Source organism: Pundamilia nyererei, unplaced genomic scaffold (assembly GCF_000239375.1).
Source record: "Pundamilia nyererei isolate P.nyererei 1_Seehausen unplaced genomic scaffold, PunNye1.0 scaffold00198, whole genome shotgun sequence".
Classification (NCBI taxonomy): domain Eukaryota; kingdom Metazoa; phylum Chordata; class Actinopteri; order Cichliformes; family Cichlidae; genus Pundamilia; species Pundamilia nyererei.
In genome coordinates, this window is record NW_005187599.1 from 285,309 (window position 1) to 296,566 (window position 11,258).

Genomic DNA, 11,258 nt, shown 5'->3' on the forward strand with positions numbered 1-11,258 from the left:
TCCTTTTGTGCATAATTTTATATTGTTGTCAATAATAAATAAATTAAAGCAACAAAACAACCTGAAGAGCCTGTTGGGAGCCAAAAGAGCCGGTTCTCTAAAAAGGGCCGGAAATCCCATCACTAATTTAAACTCTAATTCTTTAAAATGTAAATATTATAGCTGTGAAAAATTGTTTATTACTGCATGTTGAGTATCTGCCTGTAAAAACTCTTTGTAAATCTTGTCTGTTAAAAATAGAAATATTTTTGTTACTTAGTCAAATAGCTGGGTGACTGACTGTGGGTCATCAGATATGAAAGCCACAGTCTGAGAGCACAAAGTGTCATTTGCACTGATAACTCACAGATAACTCCTCTGTTTTTGCAGGCTATGAAGGAGATGGGAAAGCATGCACACAGTCTAACATCTGTGATACTAACAATGGAGGCTGTTACCCATTAGCCACCTGCAGCTCCAGCCCTGGTAAGAAAAATTAACAAAGAATAAACAAAAGACAAGAAAAAAGAAGCATGGGTTTAATGCTTTATATGTCAACCAAATAAGAATGAAGCATGAGCAAATAATACCTACTTACTACTGAAAGAATGAAATAAGTACTATTTATTTCTTCTTTCTGTACTTCCTCCTGAAATTTTGCTCAATTAAGAGTTATGTATGCATCTGCTCATCTGATTCCCCAAACATCGTCAGTAGTCACCAAGTCTGATCAAACCCCTTTCTATTCAAATCTCTTGCATCCACCAGGATCAAGTCTCCCAGTCTGTACCTGCCCACCAGGCTACATAGGCAATGGATATGGACCAACTGGTTGCACCCAAACCAGCAACATCTGTCAGACAAACAACCCCTGTGTCAATGGGCAGTGTGTGGTGAGTGTGTGCATGCGCATGTGTACTATTCTGGAGTAAAAATTAGGAAAAGAATTCTGTCTGTAAACAACACTTCTGTGGAGTCTTATATGACTCCCTGTAGCTTCACTCCTCCTGTCATCCCCAAACCCCCCATCTCCATAGAGACTGTTTGCTCCCAGACCCTCAAAAACAAACCAAAAATCAGCAAAAAACAAATTAAGTAGAACATTTCATAATAAAAGAATATTGTAATAATGCCCTCAACTACACCTAACAGTAAATCAACTAAATGTGAACTATTTAACAGTAAGTTTCTCACTTCTAAGTTCCTGTTAGTAAATTGTTTCATAAATGATTAACATAGTCACTCTGCTTTGCCCAGACCTAGTTACAGCAGGATTAATATGTTAGTTCAAATGAATCATCAGGCGATCTCTGGGACTACTGGGGTCTGTTGGCTCCCTGGAGGCTGGAGAACTGCGGTTGCCTTTTTGGAGTATCTGGGTCTCTGCCTCAGTTGGTGGCGGTGGGTGACTGGGGTGTGCCTGGGCTGCTTGTGGTGGTGGGTTCAGTCTCCTGACTGGGGAGCATGACTCTTCTGGGGTCTGGGGGTCTGTGCCCTCTTTGGCTGCCTTGCCGTGTAGGGTGGCTGGGGCCCTGAGACCCTGATCTCAGCTTGCACCAGGGTGGCTGGCCTCTAGCGGGGTTCTCTGGGACTCCCACCCCCTTGCCGTGAGTGCCCAATCTATGGCCTCGCTTCTTCTCCTGCCGGGATGGGCATGCTGATATAGCCGAGATGTGTCTTGGAAAAGCAAAATATGTTTGGCACAACATGCATTGATATCATAATTCTGATTGCAGAAGCTGCCAGACAGGACAGGATTTAAATAAATAAATAAATAAATGAATCATGACCTTGAGTCTGAATCCTCAAAGCACATGCAGAGGAGAAGATGCAGGAGGAGAAGTGGCTTTCTCACTGGAAAAGTTAAAAAGGGAAATAACTATTCTGGGTGATTTATCATCCATGGAGATGTTGAAAATGACAGTCTCAGCACTGCATTTTATTATACCCAGTTGGCTTCTTTCAAAACATAAATGATCCAATTCATTGTCCTAATCACACTCTGGATATTCACATATGGTATAGAAACTGAAAGCCCTCTTTTGTCAGACCAGGTTCTGTTTTTGATCAGGATTTATTTTTATAATAATAGACTATACAGCACTGCAGAATAAATTGTCTTTCTGAGAATGTAACTAAGTTTAAGGCAGTGATCTTGTTCAGGACCACATGCCACCACAGTGCAGAGCAGCTGCCTAAACTTTCATCGCACAGAGGTTGATTATTTTCTTAATAGCATTACGTCCTCTCTGGATACTGTGGCTCCTCTGAAAAAGGAGGCAACAAGTGAGAGATGCTCGACTGTCTAGTATTACTCACAAACACGCACCTTAAAACAGACAACCCATAATCTGGAGAGGAGAAGGTGTTGCACTTATTTAGAAAATCTTTGTTTAGCCTGGAAAACAGTTTTAAAAATATAAAAATAATAAATAGTATATAACAATAAATAAATTGAATAGATTTTGGAATAAGGCTGTGACATGACAAAATGTGTGAATGTTTTTCAGGTGCACTGTATTTTTGGTTCCTAGAGTTTTTAAAAGTAGAATGTGAGCCAGAGCCTTCAGATACCAGGCTCCTCTAGCTCTATAGTGAAATAAAATGTACCACGAGAGATTTTTTTTTATTTTTTTTGATGTGTCATATTTATTTGAAATGTGTTTTTATATTTACTGAATGAATCTTTGAATGCCTAATAAATCCTTGATATGAAAACAAAGACAAATCCGTTTGCAAACATAAAACCTGTGCTACCACAGGACATCACCTCAAATCCTGGCTACATCTGCAACTGCAACTCTGGCTGGGAAGGCGTGAACTGTGACCAGAATATCAATGAATGCTCAAGCAATCCCTGTCAGAATGGAGGAACGTGTACTGATGGCATTAATGGTTTCACGTGTACTTGCACCACCCAGTGGACTGGCGAGTTCTGTCAGACTCCTCAGCAAGGTAATGGGAAGGATGGGCTGAGAGGGTGTGGATAAACTGAAAACAGATGAGGAGAGGAGAGTGAATGTGACACGGAGAGGAAAACGCCGGGAGCATAGAAAATAAGCTGCAAAGTGCAGAAATACAATTATTCATCATCTGTCTGTGGCCGAGTGACTCAATAATCACTTTATATTACAGAAATAGAACTAGAGTGGATTATTTTGTTTTTTATTATTACACAGATAAATCGTAGCTTTACGCTTCAAACTACGTTAACATGACTTGTCCTAATGGTGTGTGGTTAAAGCTTAAGAAACATAGTCGCAAACCAGTAAAGATGATTTCAAACTTCAGCAGCATGCAAGCTAGCTTCTCTCCCAAGGACGATATCAAGGTTAAAAACCAGTGTGAATGTGTGTTGCAGTATGTGGAGGGTACCTGACTGGCCCTGCTGGTTCCTTCAGTTATCCTAACACCCCAGGTCACGATGAATATGATCACGAGGTCAGCTGTGCATGGGTGATCCACACTGATGCAAACAAGGTGTGTTCCTGTTCCTCTCAAGTTGAAATTCTAGACAAAAAAAAGTTTTTTTGTTTGTTTTGTTCTGTTTTATTTCGTATTTTCATGATTTGGGTTTGTGAGGTGGCAGTAAACATGGTGGTGCAATGAAATGTGTTAAATGCTTACACATCGTTGGCCCTTACTAATGTTTACTAATTAGTCATTTATTTCTGTCTTTTCTTCTAGATCCTGCGCATTACCTTTCCATTCTTTGATCTGGAGAACAGTGCCAACTGCAACTTTGACTTCCTTCAGATTCACGACGGGGAGAGTGCTTCAGCTTACATGATCGGAAAATACTGTGGCCAAAATAGCCCTGCAGAGCTCTTCAGCTCCCATAATTCTCTGTACTTTTGGTTTCGCTCTGACCACTCTGTCAGTGCCGGTGGCTTCACAGTTGCTTGGCAGTCTCAGGACCCAGGTCAGTAAAGTTCAAGTGTTTTGGTTTTGAAATTTGAAATAATTTGAAGCTTGAAGCTGGAAAAAAAATGGCATGAGGTTGCAATTGCAATTAAATGTGCCAACAAATGAAAAAACGAATTTATATATTTAAATAAATAAGTAACGATAACGAGCTCATTTCAGTAATGGCTAAGAACAGTGCAAATTTGTGGGTCATAAATGAGCTAAGTTGTTTGTGAGTGTTTTCGTTACACTTTTAATTAGTAGTTGATAACCAAAAAGCTAAGCACAGCATTTACATTCTGTGCTGTCTTTTAAAATGACATCCATATTGTAACTGAATGCCCATATGATGAAAAATGTATGTATGTGTCATATTTACATTACATCACCCCTCTTCTTGCAGTCCTTATCATTTCAAATAAATGAACACACACAAAATTAGATTAGCTTTGTTCAGTGTCGTGACTTGTGTGCTGCAGGCCGTAGAAAATCATATTTATGTGATTCCTTTAAATTTTCTCCTAATAATATTTTGTGCTCTATAACTGAAATTCCAGTTGCAAAATTGACGCTATGCCTTTTTAGTAAATCCTGGCTGTAACTTTTTAAGACCCAGTGAGGTGTTTGATATGACACAGAGGGTTAATAGATCTGGTCCGTTACAGTTAGGAATGTCTCATTTATAATTTTGAGAGATCTTGGTTTCTATTACTGAGTTAGGCATGGGAGCTTGTGTTTTGTTTATTTGATCATACTTACATTTTATGACTCATATGCACATTGTGTGCAAATGAACAATGTTTTCCTGTTAAGTTAATAGAAAACAACAGTTGTATGAATAATTTTGATTTATTTAAATCCATTTCTAATCTCAGTGTGTGGAGAGGAACTAACTGCCCCCTATGGCAACATTAATTCACCTGGTTATCCTGGAAACTACCCACCTAGTCGGGACTGCTACTGGACAGTAACAGTGGACCCCGGCCTTCTCATTACCTTTGCATTCGGGACTCTAAGTCTTGAACATCATCCTAACTGCAACTTTGACTTTCTAGAGGTAAGAAATGGCACATTACCCACTTCACTTTGAAAGCATGTTTTTGTGTTGTGTGTCGATGTTTGCGGGGACAGTCCTCTTTTTGACCACTTTATCTCACTCAGACCCGACACATACCTATGTACTCTGTAAAGCGGGGTTAAATGCAGCCATACTGCTGAAATGAAAACAATGAAATTATTCCGTCTTACTCGTGTTTGCTACAGTTTGCTATTTTAGGAGGTAAGTGCATTGGCTGAAACTACTACTATGTTTTTCATCCTTACAGTTTTTCCTCTATTGTTTTGTGTCACCAAATGCTTTAGATTCGGGATGGCCTTCTATCTGAAGATCCAGTTTTAGGAAAGTACTGTAGTACTGCATCTCCACCCCCCATACAGACCACTGGCCCAGCAGCATGGATTCACTTCCACTCTGACTTCTCTGTCTCTGACCGAGGTTTCCACATTACATACACAACATCACCAAGTAAGAAACCAGTCATACTGAGTTTTGCTTGGTTAAGCGTATACAGTCATGGCCAAAATTATCGGCACCACTGGAATTTTTCCAGAAAATGCACCATTTCTTTGTTACAATATTGTTACAAGATTGTTACAATTACAAATGTTAGGTCACGGGTCTTCCAGCAGGACAATGACCCCAAATACACCTCTAAAAGCACCCAGAAATGGTAGAAGACAAAGCGGTGGGGAGTTCTAAAGTGGCCAGTAATGAGTCTGGATCTAAATATGACTGAACACTAATGGAGAGATCTCAAAATTGTTGTTGGGAGAAGGCGCCCTTCAAATCTCAGAAACCTTGAGCAGTTTGCAAAAGAAGAGTGGTCGAAAATTCCAGCTGAGGGGCGAAACCAGCTCGTTGATGGTTATAGAAAGCGATTGATTGCAGTTATCTTTTCCAAAGGGCATGCAATCAAATGTTGATTTGTCAACTTTGGCTTTTTCTTCTTTTTTTTGTGTTGATCCACTACACATAAAGGAAATAATCACGTGTATACCAAAGCATTTGTAATTTTAACAATTCTCTGGGAGAAATGGTACATTTTCTGGAAAAATTCCAGGGGTGCCGGTAATTTTGACCGTGACTGTAAGACAGATATATAGTTGTTTGTATTAAATGCTTTTCATTTAGCTTATGTAAACAGAGAAACAGTAAATTGTAGCCTGATGTTTGTCCCTAAGATCTTGAAGAAACTGTAAATATGTACCTTTTAAGTATTGCTTGCAACCATTTTTAGCACTTATGGTAAGGCCAGATTTGTTGACAAATTGTTGTGCAGAAAGACAGCATGTTTTATGTTTTGGGCTTCAGTTACTGCTGCATCACAGAGATTTAAGAGTGCATTCTTGAAGAGTGAGATTTCTTTGCAAGGCCAGATGAAGATGTGATAAAAATGTAACCTAATTCTAGATTTGCTCTGTAATACCAGCTGCAAAATAATTTGGTGTCTGTCTCTTTGCTATATAATGTGACAGTAGTTTCACAGGCTGTGCAATGCGCTTCAAAGTGAAATGGCTGAAGAAGGTGAGAACAGAGGAATAGAGGAAAGACAACATTGAACTCTGGACCCTATCCGTGCATGATCAGTGCAATTATTTAGCAGTCCATGTCCGTGAAATTAGCAAATCCCCAGTTTTCTTTTTTTTCCCAAAAATTAACCAGCTGCAACCGTCCTGTTAGTAATTGTATTACTTCTCATACAGTAGTATAGCATAATTGACTGTCGTATGCTCTCCTGCTGTGCAGGAACTCCAGCAACACTTAAGGAAAGATGAACAACTTTAGTAATTGACCAACGCGTTTCGGCTTGTGGCCTTCATCAGGGTCATGAAGCCACAAGCCGAAACGCGTTGGTCAATTACTAAAGTTGTTCATCTTTCCTTAAGTGTTGCTGGAGTTCCTGCTTTGTGAATTCTTTCATCCTCTCCATGCACCTTGGAAGTTGGTGAAGTTGTGATGTATGCTCTCCTGCTGCCATCTCGTGTCCTTCATGCTGTAGTTCTGATCCATTTTTTTTATTGTATTTGGTCAAAATTATTTGTTTCATGTTAAGCTAAATTGTAGCTAGAAGTGGAAAAATAATGGAACTTAAAATGAAATGAAATATTTTAGTGTAGAGGGAACAGTTCTGGACTGAGAAACATCCTTACAGTTGTACTTTTTAGACAAGGATTTGAGACGCATTACTCCCATGGGTTTTTTGGCCCCCTTAGTTTCATATTGCATTTGCGTATAGTTAAGGATGCCATCTTTTATGTGATCTGGACCTGTTTGAGAAAAAAACAATAAGGGTGATTTTCCTAACACTTTATGTTTTGTATATCCTAAAAAAATATATTCAATGTTTTTGCATTTTTGTGTGCCTACAATTTGTACAGAGTTTGGATAAATGCTGTAATTGTCAGTTGTCATTGTTATCATTATCATATTCATTATCTGTGCAATGCAATCCTTGGATGCTTGGTTTGATTATTCCTAGCAGTGTCAATATCCTGCTTTGTGAATTGTGTTGTGCTTCTAACTCTTTGTGCGTGTTTTTTCTTAGGCGACCCTGGTTGCGGTGGAACATTCACTGACAGTGAGGGCGTCATTATTTCCCCCAACTGGCCCAACAACTATAACCACAACCGCCAGTGTATCTATTTGATCAGGTTGCCAGAAGGTGGGCAGGTGGCCCTCAACTTCACTGACATGGATCTTGAGAGTCACAGTGGCTGTGCTTTTGACTACGTGGAGGTAAGACCTATTTATGTCTCCCAGACAAATATTTTGTCCCTCCTTTTTTCAGAATTTTATATGTGGAAAGAAATCTCACCATACTTAACAAATGCAGTGATTTTTTTAGACACCATTTTGAGAAAATGATTGATAGCCACGATCAGCCTGGGAGCTTACTAATAATCCGACTTTTATTTACAAGTAAATCTGCACATACATGGTCTCTGTACTGGTCCATATGAACTTCAAATTATTTATTTAAATTCAGTTCAATTCAGTTTTATTTATATAGCGCCAAATCACAACAACAGTCGCCTCAAGGTGCTTTATATTGTAAGGTACACCCTTCAATAATACATACAGAGAAAAACCCAACAATCAGAGGACCCCCTATGAGAAAGCACTTTGGCGACAGTGGGAAGGAAAAACTCCCCTTTTTTGTGTTGCCTGTCCTGTTTGGATCTTTAACCATCAGAATTGTTGTCTGAAGGCCAAGAAAGATGCCGAGCGCATTTACTTTACCAAGTGAATCATCATGGCCTTGCCATATTGGTCCATTTGCTTGACCTTAATTATAATTATATTGTATTTATTTGATTTGATTTTCGGTTGTTACAGACGGGACAGACATTATTGGGGGATAGGACAGGTAGAAAGAATGAAAGAAAGAGAGGGAGAGAAAGAAAAATAGAGGGGAGAAGAGATGGTGAGAAAAGGGGGAGGAAAAAAAGAAAAACAAACAAAACACCTTGATCACCTGTATGAAGATAAAAAAAATAAAAAAAAAAACAACAGAAAAACTCCCTTTTAACAGAAAGAAACCTCTGGCAGAACCAGGCTCAGGGAGGGGCGGGGCCATCTCCCGCTACCGGTTGGGGTGAGAGAAGGAAGAGAGGATAAGAGACATGCTGTGCAAGAGAGACAGAGGTTAATAACAACTATGATTCACTGCAGAGAGGTCTGTTAACACATAGTGAGTGATGTGTGTCATGGGAAGCCCCCGGCAGTCTACACCTATTGCATCATAACCAAGGGAGGATTCAGGGTCACCTGGTCCAGCCCTAACTATATGCTTTAGCAAAAAGGAAAGTTTGAAGCCTGATCTTAAAAGTAGAGATAGTGTCTGTCTCCTGAATCCAAAGTGGAAGCTGGATTCAGCAGTTTGCACTGTGCAATTGCCAGTTACTGCAAAAGCTTGACTGCACTTCTTGCTGAAACATGTAAATGTGAAAAATACACAACAGATAAGAAATCAGGGTGGGGTAAATACTCTCTCACAACACTTTAGACACCATTGCTCGACAGAGAGTTGTTATCAGATTAACATTCCAGCTTCTGTCCTCTTGTTCCACCTCCTTTTTTTTCAGGTCCGTGATGGGAGAACAGAGACCGATCCTCTAATAGGGAAGTACTGTGGAAACACCCCGCCAGCTCCTGTTCTCTCATCCTCAAACGTCCTGTGGATTCGCTTCAAGTCTGACAGCTCAGTCAGTCGAGCTGGATTTAGGGCTGTCTATACTGTTGGTGAGATTTGTAGTGTGATATGTTTTATATTTGATGACATTTTATGCTATTTTTGTTTAAGAATATTCACTTACATTTCTCTTAGTTGGCAGTTAGAATTAAAGCTGCAGGGATAATACTAATTTGCTTTCCTTGTTGTCCCATTAGTTAACAGAAAATATTTTACAGTGACATGAAAATCATTTTTTTGAAGTTTTTTTTAAAGCATAAATTTTATGCAGACTTGCTCAATCAAATATTTGTGTGTGTAATTATGTATATTTACGTTCCAACGTTAACTCCACTTGCCACTGACTAAACATTACCTCTCCCTCTCTCCAGCTTGTGGAGGTACTTTATCTGGGAGTGGGCAGTTTCACTCTCCCTACCACCCCAATGCATATCCCCATAATAAGGTCTGTGAATGGGTGATTAACCAGCCAGAGGGTTATGTGGTCACCCTTGACTTCCTGTCATTTGACGTTGAGGGAGGCTCCTGTCGATATGATTATGTTGAGGTAAATTAATTTTATATTAGTTCTCACAGTTAGATATTTTAACAGTACTCTGAGTACGACACACAACAATCTCAAATAAAATAGAATAATAGCCTCATTATTTGTCCTCTTCTTCTTTATCTTCCTATTGTTCTTCTTCTTTTTTATTATTATGGTTATTTATATTATTTCACTGTGATAAAAACATTAAGGAAATGAAAATGTTGCGGACAATAAAAAGTGATAGATGAGTAACATTACTGATATTATTTTACATCAAATAAAACATATCCAGAGGAAACCACAAGAAACATTTTCATTCATTCACAAAACAAAAATATAAACAGATGAACATTTCAATAATTGCAATAATTATGAGGAAATCCTGGTTCAAATTCTGATTTATGGATTTGAAGGTGTGATTAATGTGATTAATGATTAACTGTTAAATACCTGGAATGGAATATAATCTAAGCTTAATAGGGATGACCTCTTAGGCTGTTTCTATGCTCACCGCGTCACTTTTATTGTGGGTGTTGCATGACGATTTTCACATCAGTTCTTGTGTCATGGTGACATGGTGAGATGACGGTCCACCTGTGTACTGGAGCTTGTCCCTCAGGTTCTTACAATACATCAGGACCTGTTGCCTCCTGAATTCACACCTCACTTGGTTTAGTGTGAGGGACATGTTTAAGCGGGTGGAGGGGCAGCACATTGGGGAAGTTAGTGGAAGGGTGTGGGCCATTCCTCTGGGGGCCCATGTGGGGTGTCGTTCTCCATTCTCCAGGTGTAGGTGGGTTTGTTTTGTTTAAATGATTTCAGATATGGGTTAAGGATTAGTGAGTGACCACATCTAACTCCATACATCAATACTTTGTGGTCTGCTGAGACTGCCTACTCCGTTACACCATCTTACCTTAATTTCCTTTCTCAAGTTTTAAGTTCCAAAACAGCTGTATTTAACTTAAATGTTAAAAATTCACATCTGGTTACAGCTATCACATGTGTAAAGCTCAGTACCATAAATTGCTTTGAATAATTTTATGTTTTGTGGGTGGGTTTTTGTTTTGTTTTGTTGGATATATGTGAGTAGTTCTCTCTGGTGGCACTGATGCAGTAATGCTTTTATATTTCACCTATAAATGTAACAGTGCTTGTGTGTTATTCATACTTGAACTCGTGGCAGTGGATCAGTTATATGAGCACATGCTTTGTCCTGTTTCTAGGTCAGGGATGGAGCCACGTCAAGCTCTCCTCTGCTGGGGACATTTTGTGGTGCTGAGATTCCCCCCAGGCTTCAGTCTACTCAGCGATCTATGTACATCAAATTCACCACTGACTCTTCTGTCAGCAACCACGGCTTTGAAGCAGCCTATGACTCTGCCATAGAGGGTGAGAGAAGTATCAATGTTTCTCATTGAGTACTCTTATAAGTAGGGATGGGTATCATTTAGGTTTTATCCGATACCGGTGCCAAATCGGTACTTTTGAAACGGTGCCGGTGCTCAAACGGTGCTCAAACTGGTGCTTAAAGAATGGAGAACACAAAATTGGTCCAAAAACCTCTCATGTTCAGCTGTTTTTTGTAAAAA

General features: G+C 39.4%; 1 protein-coding gene across 1 annotated transcript in view; it reads left to right on the forward strand.

Annotated features, from left to right (window-relative positions):
- Nucleotides 1-11,258, forward strand: part of cubn (cubilin (intrinsic factor-cobalamin receptor)) — a 76,209-nt gene that overhangs the window by 7,932 nt on the left and 57,019 nt on the right. The window contains exons 8-18 of the mRNA XM_005747480.1: nucleotides 370-465; nucleotides 748-872; nucleotides 2,742-2,934; nucleotides 3,341-3,459; nucleotides 3,667-3,901; nucleotides 4,761-4,942; nucleotides 5,248-5,410; nucleotides 7,491-7,681; nucleotides 9,031-9,187; nucleotides 9,509-9,684; nucleotides 10,893-11,058. Of these exons, the coding sequence (XP_005747537.1) occupies nucleotides 370-465; nucleotides 748-872; nucleotides 2,742-2,934; nucleotides 3,341-3,459; nucleotides 3,667-3,901; nucleotides 4,761-4,942; nucleotides 5,248-5,410; nucleotides 7,491-7,681; nucleotides 9,031-9,187; nucleotides 9,509-9,684; nucleotides 10,893-11,058 (1,803 nt within the window). The remainder of the gene's footprint in view (nucleotides 1-369; nucleotides 466-747; nucleotides 873-2,741; nucleotides 2,935-3,340; nucleotides 3,460-3,666; nucleotides 3,902-4,760; nucleotides 4,943-5,247; nucleotides 5,411-7,490; nucleotides 7,682-9,030; nucleotides 9,188-9,508; nucleotides 9,685-10,892; nucleotides 11,059-11,258) is intronic.